The 20,850-nt window shown below is 42.2% G+C and overlaps 1 protein-coding gene across 1 annotated transcript in view; it reads right to left on the bottom strand.

Moving 5' to 3' along the window:
* Positions 1-4,950: 4,950 nt before the first annotated feature.
* The window catches only part of PLPP3 (phospholipid phosphatase 3), an 85,476-nt gene continuing 69,576 nt past the window's right edge, over positions 4,951-20,850 (bottom strand). Inside the window, exons 5-6 of the mRNA XM_063138520.1 lie at positions 17,811-17,987; positions 4,951-7,016 (exon numbers count right to left, since the gene is read on the bottom strand). Of these exons, the coding sequence (XP_062994590.1) occupies positions 6,891-7,016; positions 17,811-17,987 (303 nt within the window). The 3' untranslated portion in view covers positions 4,951-6,890. The remainder of the gene's footprint in view (positions 7,017-17,810; positions 17,988-20,850) is intronic.

The raw sequence follows: 20,850 nt of genomic DNA, 5'->3' as shown, positions 1-20,850 counted from the left end.
CTGCCCTTGTGTTTCTAATTATGTGTCATTTTTCCATACTCTTCCCACTTTCCACTTCCCACTTTCCAAATTAAAAAAGAAATGGCTGTTTTTCAATATCCAATGTAGCACTGTGGCGTGCCAGCCTCTGTAAATCATGTTGCGACTGTGTATATTAACGTCTTGAAGAAGTCAAAGTAAGGGGAGCGATAAAAGATTTTTAACCTTACGAGCACTATTTGCTTTTGCAATCACACTTGTTTCAAATTTTGGTCAAGCCGTTAGTCATTATCCCATTACACTTTTAATAACACTCCCAGCACCAATGTGATGCATCTATTAATGATAAATCAAGCTTCCTGTATGGCAGTTGTTGGAAACTGTATTAAAAATCCCCAAATAATGCCAATTTCCACTTCTATGTGTTTAATGTAACATTTACAGATTGATCATGTTAATGTAAGAGACCACCCTATCCCTGCCAGGAAACAGGAGACCATGAGTTTGGAATCTGATTTTTATATTTAACATTTTCTTGGATGATGCTTCATAACATTTAAATCTTGCTGTGTCTCACTGTGGTTGGGGAACTGAATATGTAGATATTTGCAACAGAATCCATTTGAGTAAAGATAATCAGCAAGGCTCCATAATTTATTGTGGAGCACTTATCATTGATGAGAGTTCAGCCTCCCTGGGATCCATTCGTATTATTTAGTACCACCATCTAACATTCTTCCCTAGTTTGAACGTATCAACAATAATTATATTTGTATCTTATGACCTCAGTGCTTCATAGGGATGGGACAAAAATCTGTTGAGTTCACATTTTAATGTAAATTTACAAAGTTTGCTAATTTTAAACCACTACAAGAATGCAGTTATCCTTTGAAATTCATAATCCTCCACATTTTGCAATGGAGGTCTTCAATCAAAACAATATGTATATTAGGGAAAATAATGTTAAAATGCATTATATTAGGAAAATTGCTTGGAAAATGTGTAAACTTAAAAAATAATCCCAGGATGACCCAAAATTAAGACTGGAGAAATTCTCAAAGTTCAAGATGACTCAAAGTTAAGTCTGGAAAAATGAGAAACAGAGAAACTTCCAGACAGATTCATCCATCCCATTAGTGCTTGATTCTGTTCTGGCAGATTATTTCATAATTATTTCTACCCCAAATGTAATGTGAACAGGACATGTTAATTTTCATTTGCTAATTTAAAACCATGTGTGTTGCCAAAGATTGGACTGAGCAATAAGTTCAGCCAATATGACCCACTATATCTACATGTTGTTGGACTGACCTAAGAATCTTGGATTTCAATCCCTAATTTAGACCTGAGATATCAGGCCCAGTGCTACCATTAGGCAGTGAGGCAGCTGATTTAGGGTGCTTTGAGAGTGCAGAATTTTTTTAGTTATTTAACATATTATTGTTGTTATTTTTACAGATGAGGAGGAAAGGTACTTGTGGGATTTTTTTGCCTTTGGGTTCTGTGTACCTCAGCTTGAGGGGAGAGGTGACGGGGCACGATTTGCCACTCTACCTCAGGCAGCGAAATATATTGGGCTGGCCCTGTCAGATATTCCTACTCAAGTCATGTTCTTTCCCAACTATAAAAGAGAGGAGTAGAGACTTGTGGAGTCTACTGAGAATGAGTGAGATAAAGCTAGAATGGATTTACATATGGCTCACAGTTTTTCTGTAAAATGGGCAAAGGCATAGTATCATTGTAGGTCCATGGCCATTTGCAAAGGCTCTACAGTCCAAAAAAATAAGTACCATGAGTCTAAGGTTCTCTTCTCATGGTGGTTTTGTTTGACATAGCCACTGGGGAGACTTAACTGAAAATTCACTGTACTGTGGTATACTTCATTATACCATTGCTTACTTCAAAGGCCTCTTTGTGGCTCTATGAACCTTTCAAGTTTCCTTAATATCAATGGCATGAAGATGGGTGTTGTAGTTGTGTCAGTGTAGGGATAGCTTAGGTGTGCTCGTAGTTATAAGAACAATTCAGGCATCTAAATACTCAGTTGGAGTTGTACTGATCAGTCATACGGAGTCCCATTGAAGTCAGTGAGACTTAGAAATGCCTAACTGAAACAGGATTGTGCCCAGTGAATTTAATTTGCTACAGGCACACCTTCAAACAGACCATGGGTTAGGTAGGGTGACCATATGAAAAGGAGGACAGGGCTCCTGTATCTTTAACAGTTGCATAGAAAAGGGAATTTCAGCAGGTGTCATTTGTATATATGGAGAACCTGGTGAAATTTCCTCTCCATCACAACAGTTAAAGCCGCAGGAGCTATACTGTGACCAGATTTGAAAGAGGGCAGGGCACCAGCTGCTTTAACAACTGTTAAAGATACAGGAGTCCTGTCCTCCTTTTCATATGGTCACCCTAGGTTAGGTGAAGGTTAACCCTCGCCTAACCCATGCCCAATGGGCTCGCACAACATGACAACCACCCTCAAGTGGGGTTTGCATATTTAAAATGGCATCTGCATGTACCCTGCAGCCTCACCATGGGGACCTGTTGTGTTGTATGAACAGCCCCTATTTTAAAATATTTGGGCACAATCCACCACAGAGTTAATTGAAAGCAATGGTTTAAGCATGCCAAACTCTGTGTTAGTGTTGGGCTGAATCCTGCCCCCTACTTTGGGAACTTTCTCCCTATGAGACATTGTTTTTTCTGCCTCTTTCACAGAGGGGGACGGATTTTGGAGAATGTTCTCTTTGGGATTTCCACATGCCTTTTTAAAATATAGCCGGTTGCTGAGGGAGCTTTTTTTTTTTTTTTAGTTTTTCAAACAAACTAACAAATTACCCTACCCAACCTGCTTAATTTGGCATTTGGAGGAGCCCTGCAGTTCTAAGGGAATGCTTTTGGCGTCCATGTGACCTCTCTCTCTCTCTCTCTCCAATAAGCATTCAGGAAGAATTCCTGGGCTCCTGCAAGTGCTGGTGGTGTTTTGAAAAAGAGAGAGGAAGGAAGGAGCCCCCTCAACAACTGGCTACATTTTAAAAAGTATGTGGAAACCCTGTCCCCTCCACAAGGAGATTTTTTTTTCCAAATTCTCACCTCTCCCAGCCTCTTTCACTTGACTTTTCATACCCCATGCCCATGAAATGCGGAAAACGGGATGGTCAAAATTTTCAGCCCAGCACTAGTATTGATCATGATCTATGCACTTGCAGTACTGCTGAAAAAGACCTGTTGAGCAAGGATGACACAAACACACACACATTCTTCTCTCTTTCCTCAGCTATTTCATGTAGGGGCGTTTTCCCTGTTCAGCACTGATAAAGGCTCCATTTCTCAGTGCTGAGCAGGGAAAATGTCTTATCTCCAATCAGCTTAGTGAATTAATCAATTAATTAAATCTCCCTTAAATAAGGGTTTCCTCGTGAACTGTTATACCATTTCAGCACCTTATGGACTGTTATATCATTTCAGAGTCTTAAAAAATATACTGAAGGGAATCGTAAAAAATGATTTTTAAAAGTGCTTGAACTAGACCATCATTGCTTAAATGGAAATGTCACACATTTTAAAAGCCTTGTTTAAAATAAACAAGTGGGACCAGCAACAAAACATTGCAGCATGGCATGCTGTTCAGAACTTCAGCTATTCCATTCTTCCCCTGATTTCGGTGTTACTCCCCTACTATCTACAGTCAGTCAGGAGGGTTCCCTCTCCCTGCACTCATTGGACCCCACTGGGGCCAATAGCATAGTAAATAACATATTAAAATGTCCATACACCAGGGATACTGAACCTTGCTCAGCCCAAGGTCCAAATTTAATTATTAAGCCCTTAGGAGCAGCATTCCAGTAGAGATTGGGACCAAAGGTAAAAGGGGGGTCCAAAATACCAAAAGTCAGCATATTTAACTTAAAGCTCTTACTGTCAGCAACTAAGCCTTAGAAGAGGTATTTCAACCTTTTAGAAAATGGTGTCCCTGTTCAGAAGACACCTTAAACCATGGCTTTAACCACAGTGGTTAAGCCAGAAAGCCAGGCTGTGTTCAGAAGACACCTTAAACCACGGCTTTAACCATAGTGAATAAAGCAAAGCCTTTTTCAGCGTGGTTAAAGCTGTGGTTGAAGGTGTCTCCTGAACACAGCCTGGCTTTCTGGCTTAACCACAATGGTTAAAGCTATGGTTTAAGGTGTGTTCTGAACAAGCCGCTGTGTAAAAGCCGGAAAACTAGCAAAAGATAGTGGGAGGGGAAAGGGGTGGGGACAGAAGAAGGGGGCATTGTCCTCTGGGGGCCCCCACAGGAATGGATTAGGAGATGACAATTTGTACTCCTGCTATACACGCTTTCATGATGTCTGATCTATATATGATTACGGTAGTGTAATGCTTACTAGAGATCTAACAGGCTGATTTTGCTCATTTAAAAGACACACCCAAAACTGAAGCTTGAGCAGTGTAGACATGCAGAATATTTTGAAATGTTGAAAAAGTTCAAAGCTCGAGCTTTAAGAGCAAAACAATATGCTTATTTGCTCCCCACCAAATAGCCTCCTATTACTCTACAGTACAGTGGTGGTTTATTTGCTCCGCACCAAAAAGCGCCTGATCACATGTCTTCAAACTGAAACTTAAAGGAATGCTAAATGATCTTATTAAAAAGAACATCTCCCCCACACACACATTTGCCAATTTGTGTATTACACCGATTTTGCTCATTTTTGTGTTGTTTTCACCTTTGAAAATACAGGATTCGGTGCCGGATTTGTGTAGCAGACTGTGCTGATACACAAAACGGCCAAATATATTTTAATCCAATCATTCTCAGAATACTCCTACCCGTGGAGACACAGGCTTTTCACTAGTATAGTAATACTTTTTCAGTGTAAATTCAATATGCATAGTACAATCTTTCAATTTTTTTAGCCAAAAGGGAGAATATGGGCTCACACAGAATGAATTAACTGTGCCTGGAACATTTATTTATGAAGCACATTTATACAGCAATTTTTTTTGCAAATACAAACTTTAATTCTGTATTCTACAAAAAGTCTTGCATATTCCTCTTTTTACAAAAAAAAGAAACATTACAAAAATACAGACAATTTAATATGATTTTTATACAATTGTCTTTAGTTGTTATTTTCATTAAAATATTGCTACCACAGAACTACAATATTTTAGTCGACTATAAAAAAAATTAAGTCAATGCTTTTTTTCTTAAGCAGCAAAATGTAAATAACACAGGTCAAAACACAGTTTATAATCATAGTGGATATATCTAAAATTGTTTCAGAAATAATATTTTACATAGTTAATTTTTAATGTTTTATACATTATTTATATAATATTTATATATTTATATATATATATATTTATATATTTATAAAAATCATAGCTTGCTAGAATTGAAATGATAGGACGGATTTTTCATGACAAGGTGTGCATAGGCCAGCCTGCTTGATTACATTACCAGTTCAGTTCTTAATTTCTTTAAAAAACATGCGCCGTTCAGAATTCCATCTGAAAGCCTAGAACTAGGTCTGCTCTTTTGTACTTTCTTCGGATGGCCTTGGTGTTGCTGAGGGCAGCATTCAGCCTGTTGTCTAATGCAGCCTGGTGCTCTTTAGGTGTGTTGAACAACAACTCCCATCATACACAGCCAACATAACCAATGCGTAGGGAGGCTGGGAATTATATGAGTTGTTATTCAACACATCTAGAAAGCACCAGATTGGGGAAGGATGGGCTCTCCTGAATAGTTTATAATGATGCCCTTTTAAGGTAATGGAAAACGTAAGATGGATTTGACTGAATATCAGGCAAGGATGGTCCTGTCCAGCAGTCCGCCCCATACCTGGAGAATTAATGTTCTGAGTCTCAACCCCAGAGCGCTATCATGCATCAATAAGACTGACCACAAACAAGATCCTATTTTGCAATCATTCCAAAAAAAAAGTTATTTGTTTGGGTCAATTGGAGCAAGGGAGGAAAATTTTACTAGGCCGTAGAGCAAATTCAATTCAGGCTGAACGTTTCATACAGTACTATTGACATTACATACTAGAGGTATGGGTTGTTGTTTTTCCATACGTCTTGACTGTCCCTTATTTGACAAATCCAACCTGTTCTCCTATGTATTAGAGATTATAAGAACATAGAGAATGCCACACCGCTAGTCAGAGGAAGTGGGATTGATGAAAAAATGCAGAATGACTCTTAGTATCAAGGATACCTGTGAAATAGGTTGGGTTCTATTTAACAAGTGGATTTCATTTATGCCTTATTGGGCATAGAAAGGTATTCAGGGTCTGTGCAGTGGGAAAAGATGCCCTTCTAACATTTTACCTGGCATGCTTCTCCTAAACCAGAAGTTAAGTCACAGTATGGAATGGGGTAAAAGAAAACCAATAAAATAAGAGGTTACCCTTAGAAAGTGATCACAATTCACGAATCAGTGCTTATTTCTTGTAGATAGTGCTATAATCTAGTTGGCGAGGCTTTTTCTCCTCCACCTCTCTTAACAGGAATTGGAAATCTTCATAGTTTAAAAAAAGAAGAGAAGCAGAGATGGCCGGTTTCCTAGTAATCATTTAGTGTTCATTAAGCTATGAACAGTTCAGCATTCATTACAACATGAACACTCAGCCAATTGCACATTTAGAATTCCTGCATCATGTTTGGATTCATTTCGTAATTGTTGCCTTTGACTTAGTTGAACAACATCCATTTTATGCAAACGTTGTAAGAGTAAAAAGGTCACAGAATAAGACCTTATTGATCAGGCAAGAGTCTCTCCCTACATTCTACTGTCTGATGAGATTGAGAGCAGCAGGTAGTTGCTGTCAGCAGTCATTTTGCAAAAAACAAAAACATTTTTTTTAAAAAAAAAAATACATATATTTCTCAAATGTCTACACCATGTTGTGATGATTGTTCCGGTCAATGATGTCCACAGGTGAAAGTATCTCCCTCCGGATTGGAGGAGGAGGCTGGGAAGTCTTTGTTTTCTGCTTGAAAAGGTCCGAGACGTAAAACACCTGTAAATAAAACGAAATATATGAATATTCAGTTTTATTCCAACTCCATTTTTCTTTGTATATTCTACCTAATGTATATTCTACCTTAGTAAATTAGTAAATTATATTCTAATGTATATTCTTCATCTGTAAATTATATGGCAGTGCTGAAATAGCAGTCTCCATCTGCAATAGAGAACTGGGTTGGAGACCTTCCAGATTTCTCCATCAGAGAACGTTATGGATCACAGAAGAGATAATCTGGAGCAAATGCAGTTTGGCATCCCAACTGAACATCACTTCTCTCATCTGATTCTTACTGATATGGAAAACTTCCCACCACTACCCACACTTTCATTGGTTTGTTGATATATTTCCTCAGTGAGTTAAACTTTCTTTCCTCTTTTTATTCAAATATATTTACTGTGGATACGTACTTGTGAAGGAATGTACTGAGTAAGAGGCTTTTAGGAAGTATAGTTCACTAATGTAAGACAGAACACATTTGCACTTTTTTAAAAAAATAAAACAAAAAATAAAATAATGATCACACAATTTAGATTATGTGTGTGTGTGTGTGTGTGTGTGTATAATATTCTCCTGACCACGATCAATAAAATGTTAACACGTCCAATAGTTACACTGCTATACTTGCTCTGCTAATTTAATCTGTTTTATTATTAAGTTTCCCTCAATTGCCAGTTCCCTGCAACTATTAGTCAGGGGAACTTGACCTTTTTTCCTGACTTTCCCACTCCCTTCCCCTTCACCGGCATCCTTTCCTCACTACTAGTAAATTGACGCTTAGTCAGGATGACTATCCTTAAAGTTTTTAAAGAACAGCATTAAGAAAGAGAGATTCCCAACTACCTTTCCCTGAAATAACCAATGACGTCTCCAGTCCTGCGGATGTGAAAAGGCCCGCACTTGATAATTCAGAGAGGCAGTCGCACAATGAGGAAAGCCCGGGAGGAAACTTTGACATCCTCCCTCAGCTGCCTAAAAGTCTTATCAAACTAGCATGACTGATATATTTTCTCCCTTGCAAAATAGGACTCCAAAAAGGAATAGAGTCAGACAGTACCCAGGCTCTGCAGACAGCAGAAGGCGGCCCACTTTTCCAGTGCCAGAGGATTCATTATAAATAAATCCCAGCTATTAATACACACACACTCATGTAACACACATATAGAGATATATAAACATCACAAACTCACACATAGGTATGCCCGTAAGGGTGCAATCCGAGACCTGCCATTATGCAGAGTGAGGCAACCAACTCAGGCAGTGCATAGTGTGTTTGTGCGTGTGTATCTCTGTTTGTGGAAGCCTCCATGGCAGCTCCTCAGCCTTTCTTCCTGAGCCCCCTGGCCCTTCCACTCTGTGGGAGGGCAGAGCTATGCATGCCCCACAGCCTGCCTACTAAGTCTTCAGGTGGAGTGAAAAATGCTGCCCTGTCACCACTGTTAAAGTAAGATTCAACTGCTAAGCCCAATAGAAAATCAAGGTTCTAAATTGCATGGAATGTTTCCATAGACATAGGAGGCCCTTCTCTTCAGACCATCACCCTACACAAGTCCAGGGCAGCGGAAACACACAAAGTGTGGGGCCAGGCTAGAGTACTCCTTCTTCTTGTGTGTTAATTCTACACAGATTCTGAACACCCAAATAGGGCTCCAGTCTAGTCAAGTTTTGCACGCCCATGTTGTCCTTCATCTCAGGTAGCAAAATGTCTTGGGCTGCCCCTGAGTTGAAATAACCTGGTGTGTGATTGACTCTTGCTCCATTGGCAATTGCATCTAGCCAGATTATTCCTGTCCAGACTTTGTAGCTTACAGCATTGTTTTATACTTCTTTGAAGGCGGAAGATTTAGTAGGGTTAGACAAGTTGTGCTCCAAGTTTCAACTTTCCTAGGGCTCCATTAGTTCAGCTAATAGGCTTTTTTTCAGAGTGAGAACTCACAAAGCACTTGATTGTTTAAAGAGGCGGCTTGTTTTACTGGATGCAGATGTTTGCATTCAGGCTTCCAATTGTCTTGCTATGGTTCCCAGATCAGTTTGTCTGACATCTAAATATTATCATTGAAGCCTCCAGTTAATTCACCGAGGAAACAAAACTCCACTCAGAAAAATAGATGCTTGCCTGAGACCAAAGAAAAACAAACAGTAGCAACCTCTTCCCTAGGCTTATTTAGATTTTAAATTGACTTTGATCTCTAGGTTCAATAGTAACACTGGGGGCCCTGAAATAAAATGGCAATTCCCTTTGCTCCCCCCCCCATTGATGGCCTATTGTTTTCAATGGGGCTCTGTGGAAGGGCATTCTAGATTTTCTTTTTAATTCTGGGAAAACAAGGTATATTGCTTACTTTCCCCATTACACGGATATTTCCCCTGATGTCACTAGAGAAAAGAAACATCAGGGGAAATATCATTTTGCATCCAACAAGAAAAGGAGCTGTGAGCTACTGTCACAATCCAGGAAAAGTTAGTTCTGACCAAGCCTGACGGAAATCATTGGCAATTTAATTAGTCATGACCACATCTACTTAACTTTCATTGGGTTGTGTACAGTAGTTATGGCTCACATTTGCATCCTGCCATTCCTTTAAGGAGCTGGTGCTGGCGAAATGTAACAGATCTGTGGGCTTACCCATGAAAATCTCTTCGTTTCACCCCAGTAATTCTGAAGTTGCTAGAATATGAAGTGAGGTAAACTAGGAAGCCCATTAGACAATCAAGCAGCTCTCACACGAATGAGATAACTTTGAAAAGGCACCTTGGTCCCACAAGATGAACAGGACATAAGGCTTTAAATGTCCCAATTACTTCTTTGGGTTGTAGGCCTTCCTTGGGTTGCTCCTAGAATTTGTAAATACTTAAATCTTGAATTCATTTTAACACAATGATGTTTCCTTTATTCATCCGGTCATTCATTTCTACAGTTTTTATAGATTCAAGGGCTGGAACGCAATTCTGATGCCATGCCTCTTACTTGCCACTTCCTAAGACTGGATTCAATCACAACTATATCCACATTCTATCCCGAGATCTCCATGACAAATCAATTTGCGGCAGGAGCGGGTGGCGGTTGCACGGTGCAAGTGGCAGATGGGGGATTAGGTTCAATCTGGCCCATGTTTTCTAAACGAGCAAGTTATGGATGGAGTGTCATCTTGGCTTTCTTAGCCTTTGCTCTGTAGTTCATGGCGTGTGTGGCTTTAGATCAGGTATTTGCTAGGACTCACATTAATTCCTCTTTAAACTGCATTTCACTTCAGCAAAGGCTTGAGGTTATAAAAACACAGAGAGAAATCATGAAACATGATCTTCTAAGGTTAGAAAAGTGTGCTAAACCCTCCTAATGCTTCAGCTGCTTAACACGAAAAAGAGAGGGTAAAGGCACTGCGTGCTTTTGCTTGGATTTATTCCATTTCCTGGGGAAGGTGCTCTCCACCCATAAAGAAAACTCAGCAGCAGACAACTGGGAATGTGCTAGACAACCATTTCAGCTGATCAATGTCCTTTTCATTCATTATATTAAGAAAAAAGGACTTCACTTGGATCCAGAACATTTTAGCCAACAACTGATGAAAGATTAAGGTGAACAGGGAAGAGAAATGGGGCCATGGGTTCCTATTCTTCCATGTTACACAGCTACATGATTAGAATTGGCAGCAAAAGCTGCGTCTGAAAGATATTTTGATTTCAATGGTTCTTAGTGAATGTAAACAACACTGGGAGCACTTGAAATCAATGTTTTGCATTTGCTTTTTTTCAGGCTGGGAGAACACACACACACACACACACACTGTGCATGCTGCAATGAAGCACTGGACAGAGCTTGGGTAACCCATGGAGGTGAACCTCTACATGGTTTCAGTTGAGCACTGAAGCCTATTCAGGGGTAAATGTCAACAAAATTGGAAACATTGTGGTTTTCTTTTGCAGTGGGTTAAAACAGTGCTACAGAGGAACACAGTTGTGAGTGATCCAACTGTGATTGTACCCAGCAAGGTGGTCTCTGAAACTGTGGAAGACACTGGCCAGACTTATGCTGTTATCTTTGTTGGCTTAGCAATAAAGTTTGGAAATAAGGAAAAGAGGTATGACTACAAAGCTCATAGATCCTCTGCCTGAACATCTTTGAAATATACGAAGTATATCATATGTGTTTTCATTGAGAGAAATATGAGCCTGAAGGAGGTTTTGAGTTTGTAAATCTTCTTTCCCAAAGGTCTTTGTACATCTGCTTCAGAATTAGGGGCGGGGGGTGGGGGGAGAGGGTGATCAAACCACCTGTCAGTCCACAATACTTGGGTGGTGGGAAGTGTTTATCTTTGGTTTGGTTGTACAGAACTATTACACGTTCCATGCAGATGTTACAAAGGAGGAGGAGGAGGTATGGTGTAGTGGTTAGAGTGTTGGACTGTGACTTGGGAGATCCAGGTTCTAGTACCCAATCAGCCATGATGCTCACTTTGGACCAGTCACAGACTCTTAGCCTAACCTACCTCACAGGGCAGTTATGGGGATGAAACGGAGAGGAGGATAAGGAGAATCATGTACATCGCCTTGGGCTCCTTATATAAAAAGAAATAAACAGCTAAATAGAGCCTGTTTTATATAGGATAAATAGTGCAGAAGCAAAAGGAAAAAAAAGAAAGGCTTCACCCTCAGAGGGCAGCTTCTGCTACTGGCAATTATTACAGCTAAGCAGAAGCACCAAACCCTAATAGCCAGTCTGGGCCAAAAGACAGGACAGAAACTGGAAATAAAAACATTCATAAAAATAATAAATGTATAAAAGCACAGTGAAAGAGATGATACTAGGACTTTTCTACATCAAAATGACACATCTTATAAACAACGTTCAGGCTACACATGAATCTGTTAGCCATTCGTTGTGAACAGGAAATCGTGGGAAGACATAGGAAATCACTAGCCACCCCTCTCTCAGCTTCCTCTCCTATGGCTGTGTCTATCTTTTCTCAGCAGGGCTGTGAAAGGGCAGGGCAAATAGAGACCAGTTGCCCTCTCCATATCCTGGCTCAGGCCCGAAGCATACAAAAGAACAGCAGACAGGGCGGGAGAGCACAAGGCTAGAAAGGAAGGCCCAACCATGGAGTGGGCGGGGGGGCTGCTGACCGCAGCTGCTTCCTCAGTGGCTGAACCTCGTCACAGGAAAGTCAGCCTATAGCAGCCGAACTCTCACCCCTCCCCTGGCCTGGTAAAACGTGCCATCTGTTTAGAGGTCGGGAAAAGAATGCCGGATTTGTAACCTGTCATTAGACAGGAAACAGCAAAAATGTCCATCCCTTCTACCAGGAACCTCTATTGTCTGTCAGAAACGTTCTGCTTCTGTGCACTGAGATCATTAGCATCCCACTGCACCTTGCATGGATCTCACCCACCCATTCAGCCCACTCGACCCTCTGACAACTTTTGAGAGCCACAACTGGGAGAACCGGAGGAATCATTCTATAGGGCCAGCTCTGACAAAAGGCATTAAGGATGTCTAGATAAAGCCACATGACCCAATGTGAAGCACCTGAGGTGAGAAGAAACTGCCCCATTGTTCAAATGTGTCGTCTGGGGATGCACCCCCACCCCCACCCCCAAAATTAATCACCAGCAGGGATAATAAGTAAGGGGCTGCCTTGACAGTGCTGGGCTGCTGCCGCTTTTGCAAAAACACCACACTTTCGTTGCTGCGGGGTGACGGTGGCTAATCCACACGTAAAAGTGGGCAGCCTCAAGTGAACGGGCCATCCATGCTCTAAATATACTGACGGGAATATCCCCATGAGTTGAAATGATTGGAGAGCTGGGTTTGTGACTTCTACAAAAGCAACCCTGAGAAATCACCGGCCAGGGTTTGCTTGCGCTCTCTCGCTTTTTCTCTCTCTCTCTTTCATGCAGCTCTCTCCCATGTGGTTGTGGCTTTCCCTATCATCAAAAGCCTGATCAGCGACGCCAGCTTTTGGTGGGGGTGAAATCTTCTGCCTGGGCTTTTGGTGACCAATCAGGAGTCGCCATCTGACCGGGAATGCCTCTGCCTTGACGCTGGAGCGAGGAGAGACAGCGGAAGAGCCGTAGTCAACTCGCTGCAGCGTAAAAAGTCAGAGTAAGTTCCCAACTTTTTTTAATTTGAAGCTTTGCAGGAAAGCCCCGGGATGGCTGTGAGGTGGCTGCTGCATTGTATAACTGACGTAGCAGCACCACACAACCACTGTGAACCTTTAAAAATGTAGAGACAGCCCCTAGGTCACTACGGCTTTGAGAAATATTGTGGTGTGTCTCTGTATGGGGACCAGTACCTTTGCTACCAAGTAAACATAAGCAGGAAATACTAATCAGATTATAATTGGAGGGGGGGATGGGGCAATTTTAGACGCAATGAGAGAAATGCAGGACTGGAGAAGGAGCATTCGCTGGGAACTACAAACAGAGGCAGGAGAAGATACTTTAACCTTTCCTCTTCAAATGCCTCCTCACCCTACCTGGAGAAGCTGGGGGTTGAACCTGGGACCTTCTGCATGTAAAGCATGTGCTCTATCACACTGATCTATGCCCCCTCCTTAATTGGAGCTCCCCAGGTATCTATTTCACCACACGTAGCTGCAGGGGACCCTAATCTGGACCACAATGCAGTGCTGGGGAGAGTGTTAAGCCTTTGCCCCTCCACTGCTCCCATCCAAATCGTCTTCTCCCAAAGCTGCTATTGGTTGCAGAGGGGAAAGCCTAGGAGCTTAAGAGCTTAAGCCCATAAATTTCCCCCTCTGGTGCTAATAGCATCTTTGGGGAGTCTTAATTCACACCTCTCTCATGTTTCCCCTCAATCCCCATTTTTTAAGCTTAAAAAGTCCTAGACATTGCAACCTTTCCTCACAGGGGAGTTGTTCCAGCCCCTTGATCATTTTGTTGCCCTTTTCTGCACCTTTTCCAACTCTGCAATATTCTTAATGGCCAGAACATGTCCACAGCATTCCACATGTGAGCGCACTGTAGATTTGTATAAAGGCATGATGATAGTGGTAGTTTCATTCCTAACAATCCCCAACATGGAATTCACGTTTTTCACAGCGACTGCACACTGGGTTGACGTCTTCTTCAAGTTTTCCATCACAACACCGAGATCCCTTTTCTGGTCAGTCAGTGCCAGCTCCGACCCCATCAGCTATCTGGATTGGGGCCATGTTATCGGAGCAAAAGGACAGAACTCCCCATGCACAGAAGTCCTGATACAGATTAGGGCCCATCACATCTGTGTTTTGTAAAACAAATAATATGTCAAGATTTCTAATGTGGGGTTGGGATAACAGTAGCACAGATAATAGCTAGTTTGGTGGTGAGGTAGGTTGCAGTTTAGTAAATGAGTACGGCTGTAATCCTATACCCACTTATCTGGGAGTAAATCCCATTGACCTCAGTCAGACTTCCATCTGTGTAGACATGTATGAAATTGTGCTGTAAGTGTTGCTTCACCGTTTTGTTTTTAACACAGGGCTCATCTACACCTGCAGCCCTTTGGGGAGTGGGGAGGAATGATCACAGAGTTTTCCACTTCTAAAATCGTCCCTCAGGGGCCACCCAGCAGCGAGTTGTCTCGGAAGTAAAGAGGGACATTCCGGGGCACCATTTTTATTTTACTTTTTTAAAAGAGACATTTGCGCAATTGCACGATCCTGCGCAAAGGAACATTTTTTTAAAAAAAACAGACATACACACAACAAACTCAGCACTGGAAGACGCAGAGCGCCATCCCAAAGATGGCGAAAATGATTTCCCCCTCACCCCCGATGCCCATAGACAACCCCCACACAGCCCTGTGCCACAGTTTCAAAACCTGAGTTTAAAATCACGACACACACAAGCCCTATTCAGGCATGATTAGAAGTGGGTATATTCACCATGCAACCAGGAACAGGGCCGTGCCGAGTCACCCCGCCTCAAAGTCACATCACAATGAAGCTCCTCTCATGTGCATTCACATGTATAGCGTGAATGCCTGCAGTGGGGAGGCCTTTGCGCATATAGCTTCCACCCGTCGTCAGAAACTGATGACGGGTGGAAACTGATGCCGGTTCTGAATCACATGCATGCCTACAGGCATACAGCTGTATGCACGAAGGCAACGCCACTGCAAGAAAACAAAACATTTCACTTGTTGTCCTACAAAATGTTTTACTTGATTAGATCCATTGAAAATAACGCATAGTACTTTACGCAAGTTTTAGACTTGCATAAATAAGGCCTTTTGTTTCCTACTCAGAACAAAAACAAAACAAAACCCCACAACAATAATACATAGCGTTCAACAAGGCTGCTCTCTCTATGTGAGAAACTTCCAAGTTTAAAAGACTGGACGGTCTGGTCATTTTTGGAAATGAGAACAGGTGATCACTGCATGGGTGGGCCATTTTGTCCCAAACCTTTTCACTTTATTAAAGAACAAAATACACAGAGAAAGAGATACGCCCCTGCGCTTCTAGTCAAAATAACAGACCCAAGTTTCGTGTTCCCAAGTTTTCTGATTCAGCTAAAAGGGAAAGCCTGATCAGTTCATGTTTCCTCAAGCTCCAAGCATTTCTGCTTAGGTTTTCAAACCGTACTTTGGAAATCAGAGACGACATCGCTCACAGAATGTTGGCAGTGGTTTGGCCAACGTTGGCACCAGCGGAAAAGAATATATTCAGCTGCCTTTGAAAGTGTTTAGTATTTCAAGGGTTGAGGGAAAGAACTGCTATAATCATTTATACATTCACCTAAATGAACTATCCTGTTAATCCACCCAGTTTGGTGCATGTTCAAAGACAGCGCCTTACTATGCACTAAACATAACAAACCTAATACTGACACTGTAGCCTTTCCCAACCTAGCGCCATCCAGATGTTTTGGCCTAAAATTACATCATCCCCAGTCAGCAGGGCCAATGCTGGGAGCTGTAGTCCAAAACATCTGGTGAGGACCAGGATGGGGAAGGCTGAGAAAAATGCAGAAAACAGCTGTTTCATATGAGCCTCAGTTCTGTACCTATTAACACCTGAAAAGTTAGAGTTCACTGGGTATTTATTTTTCTAGTTTCTAACATTATATGTGGACAATCCATATTTGTTTTGTTACAAACTGCTGCTCCCACATGATCCCCTCTAGTGAGATGTGAACATGCCCCTACAACTTGATTTGAAATGGGCCCAGCTACTTCAAGTATATTTCCCCAAAATACTGGTAAATAACTTATTATTTTTAAGTCTGTTCTGAAGTTCAGACCCTGTCGTGCTCCCAGGAACATACTTGGTGCATGGCACGGCTTGAATATCCCATTCTCATGCGCTTCCGAGCTCTGCCTCACCCTTCATTGCCCCAAATTAACCTGACAGCAGTGGCAATGGGGAGGCCTCATGTGAGGCCTCTCTGTAGGGCCTCCTCTAGCAAATAGAACATTGATGAGAAAAGTGTATCCCTCCACCATTGGCCATGCTGGCTAGGGCTGACAGAAGTTGCAGCCCAACAACATCTGGAGGGCCACATGTTCCCCATCCCTGCCCCAGAGCAAAGAAAGATGAAATGGCAGTATCCCAGTGCCAAGAGGCCTGTAACATATAGTTGTCTAGACTGTCTAAGTACTTAATAGGGATGTCAGGCACTTAGGAAATTACATGTCTCAGGCATTATTTCTGTTGTACATTAAAAAAAAAAGTTACACACACACACAAAAGAGGGGTTTTGTTTGTTTGTTCATTTGTTTTAAAAAGGATGCACCGGTGCTTGGTCACAACAATCTTCATGTGTGCTTGTATCTGAAATATTTTTACACTTGTACTTATTGGTCCTTTTCTCACCTGCTGTGTTCAGTCTTTTTAGTTTTTAAGTATTGCTGTTGTCTGATTTATTTTACTGTTGTAATTATTGTAACCATCTGAGAAATCCAGATGAAGGTCAGTATAAAAAAACAGGGCTGGGCCAAATCCTGCCCCCTATTTTCGGGAACTTTCTCTCTCCCTGCCAAAGAGGCATTGTTCTTTCATGGGGAGGGAGGGAAATTCAGAGATTTTCTGCTTTGGGGAGGGGGACAGGGTTTCCACAAACCTTTTTAAAGTATAGCAAGTTGCTGAGGGGGCTTTTTCCTATTCTTTTAGTTTTTCAAAACAAAACTAACTCCCTCCCTCCAGCATTTCGAGGAGCCCAGCAGTTCTTCGTGAATGTCTATTGGAGACCATGTAACCTCTCCCTTTGTAATAAACACTCCTGGGCTCCTGAAAATGCCAGGGTTGTTGTAAAAGAAAAAGAAAGAAAGAAAACCACTCAACAACTGGCTACATTTAAAAAGGTATGTGGAAAACCTGTCCCCTCTTCCAAGGGGAAAATTCTCCGATATTCTCGACTCTCTCAGCCTCTTTCACCTGAGCTTTCATTCCCCCCTCACCCCCTATAAAATGCCAAAAATGGAATGGTCGAAATTTTTGGCACAGCACTGCAAAAGTATCTTTTAATTAATTAAATAAAGCCTCTCACTGCAGATGGGCTACTGACTCCTTTTAACTATGTGGCATTAGGCATATATTCCCAACGCTTTACCATGCTCCGAGTAAGGAAGGCGAAACCATTTTAGATGGCTGTTGTTTTGTGCAACATCTTATAATTGCTAGCTGCCACAATCCAACTGAACTCCTCTCATTTCTCCACCGTAATCCAACACCCCTGGATTGAATTAGAGTTGGTAAGAAGTGATATATATATATATATATATATATATATATATATATATATATATATATATGAAACCATGCCCTGGTAATATATGCCACTTACTATGCAATAAGCCACCAGGGCCCCTTGTATGAAGCCTGCCAGTACGTCTGATGGATGATGCTTGTGGTCAGACACACGAGAAAGTCCTGTGTAAAATGCCATCATAATCAGCGTAAACTGTAGCAAGGGACGCAGCAGGCGGGCCCCTCTCCAGGTGAACCTGGCTTGTAGGTACAGCTGAAAAGAGAAGAAAAAAGGTAGGAGAAAGATATTACAATGCTGTCTTCGCAACAGTTTGAACCACCGTTGATCTCCATTATGAAGCATCCATCCTTCCAGTTCAGTACCACACCAAGGTTGGGAAAGCGAACCTTTGGGCAACCCTCCCCAACATAGCCGGCTCTTACTGCACAGATGCCGTTATCAAAACAACAGAACCCCACCTTAATCTTAGAAGATGGACAGGCTCTCTAATGGGGAAGGGTCTTTCAGTGGGTGGGTATGTTTTTCTAAACCAAGTAAGTCCAAATACTTAAGGTTTTCCTAACAGGGAAGGTGCACTGATCCATTTATCATTGTGGTTTTCTCTTTCTTGCATCTTTTTCACATCTACAAAAAATCTTTTTTGACACGGGGTGAGCAGAACCCTGCAGAGTAGTCCAAATGGACCCACAGGATACATCAGGGGTAAGGAAGCTGGTGCTCTCTGGATGTTTTGGACTACAACTCCCATAACCCCTAATCATTGCCCAAGCTGGTTGGGGCTAATGGAAGTTGTAGCCCAAAACATCTGAAGGGCATAGATTATAGCGTTATGGTACTACTGACTGTTTTATTTTTAACCCCATTGCCTTAAATCCAGGAATGGTTTAACCGTGTTTTGAAATGAACCTTAAAGTTCTTTGGACATTTTTTTAAAAAAGAAGTGAAAAATGACACTTCTGCTTCAGCAAGGGGAAAAAACAAACAAATCAACAAGCAACCGAGGACTTGACCTGAAATGAAGTCACTGAAAATGATGTGAAATGGGCATTGTCCCCTGCCCCACCCCTCCCCACTTATCCTGATCTGGTTTCCTCTCGAACGCTGTGGGCACAGCCTATTCCTCAGGTTCCTGTGGGAACTGGGGAAGCCGAAAAGGGAAGAGGCTGCAGGAAAGGCACACACGCCTACCCACAAATCAAAGGAGCTGGAGGCTGACCCAATGCAAAGGGGCAGGGTGAGGGGAGTGTGAGCCTGGCTGGCTCAGTCCTCCGCCGACCGCTGCCTTCCTGTGTAAGTAGAGAAATGCTGGGCAGAGCGTTGGAATGCTACAAGGTCACCGAAATGTCTGCAGAAAACGTGAATGGCAGGAGGAACATTGAAGCACTGCAGCTGTTACATTACACCTACGAGATTGCATACAAAAAGCCACCCGCACATTGAGACGTGCTCTATGTCTTCACATTGTTCCTCATCCTGCCAGTCTTTAAGAACAGAAAATATACAGTGAGATGACTTAGTTGCTAAAATGCTCCAGCTCAAATTGGCATTAGGGGGTTTGGAATAGGAAGTCCTTGTCTTAATCCTATGCAGGTGGACAACGGTTCTAGAAACTCAATGGCAGCCGGAGTGCTCTCCACATTTACTCACTTCTGGCTGTTTTACGCATTCTCTGAGTGGTATCCAATTGGGGTCGCTCTGCTGATCGAAGGCATCCATCAATGGAATGGGGAAAGGGTGATACTTTCTTTTATGATTGACACCCCCCCCCCCCCACACACACACGCACTACCTCCCATGCTGTTCTGATTATTAGGAATTAAAGTCACCACTCCACACTTTAAGGCATTAAGGATTGTTGATAGCTTGATTCTATGGGTGCCTGTAACTGTCATAAGAAACCAATGCATGCTTGTGGTCTGTGATTGGCAACTCCAAACTAAGGGGGAGTCTACACCAGCCATTTATTGCAGGATTGTATCACAGTCGTCACTAATGGGGCACATGATGTTCACCTGCTCCCGCGGTGATCTCAGCATCACCTCTCAGTTTTACCAGAATATCCCTGACTGCTTTTGTCGCTTTTTTCCAGCTCTCTCACTTCCATTTCAAAACACATTTGCGGTGCCCTCCCTGCTTTGCGAGGTCATTGCTGTTCTGGGCTCAGCAAACAGCCAATGAGCTGTGAGTGGTGTGTGCATGGGTATCGGCGTGTTTTGCTGTTGAGTGGTTTTTCGTTTTTTTTAATAAAAATATATTTGTGCGCAAGAGTGCATATTTGATGGAGTTCCTATCCCCCTATGTGTTGCTGCGTGTCTACACTCGTGTACATCCATCAGGAGAGCCAGTATGGTGTAGCGGCTAAAGTGTTGAACTGGGAGCCTGGAGATCTGGGTTCAAGTATTCATTCAGCCATGGAAACCCACTGGGTGACTTTGGGCCAGTCACACACTCTCAGCCCAGCCTACCTCACAGGGTTGTTGTTGTGAGGATAAAAATGGAGAGGAGGAGGAGGATTACGTACACCGCCTTGGGTTCCTCGGCGGAAATAAGGCGGGATATAAATGCAATAATAAATAAATAAATAAATAAATAAAATCCTGTGCAATATAGCCATCTGCCTAGCCCAGCCCACTTCTACTGATACACTGCAGAACGACCGTAACGGGGAACATGTGCTCCCGCAACGGCACTCCTGTAATTGTGGTACAGATTATTATTATTATTATTTATTTATATAGCACCATCAATGTACATGGTGCTGTACAGAGATCAGCTGCGTGTGCCCCGTGAGTGGCAATCGCGGAAGCGGGGACATTCGGGAGCATCCGTCTTTCATGCCAAAATGCCTGCAGGTGTAGATTAGCCCTAAGAGGGCTCCCGTTTCTTTCAGTGGTATATAGAGGGCAGAGTTTCACCAGGCACATCCCTCTCTAGCATGGTATTCCGGTTATGAAAGAGGCTGCACATGGCCAGTTTTTCCCTTTTATTTAACTCTCAATCCTTTTCAGTCATTAAAATGGATTAGAATCATACTTAGATGTTAACAACAAAATAATAATTCTTCTTGAAATCACTATACCTGGTGGACAAAGTTTGTTACAGCATATGAAGGGTT

This window comes from Elgaria multicarinata, chromosome 1 (assembly GCF_023053635.1).
Source record: "Elgaria multicarinata webbii isolate HBS135686 ecotype San Diego chromosome 1, rElgMul1.1.pri, whole genome shotgun sequence".
NCBI lineage: Eukaryota > Metazoa > Chordata > Lepidosauria > Squamata > Anguidae > Elgaria > Elgaria multicarinata.
Note: the sequence above shows the minus strand (reverse complement) of the source record. Positions and strands in the feature narration are given on the sequence as shown.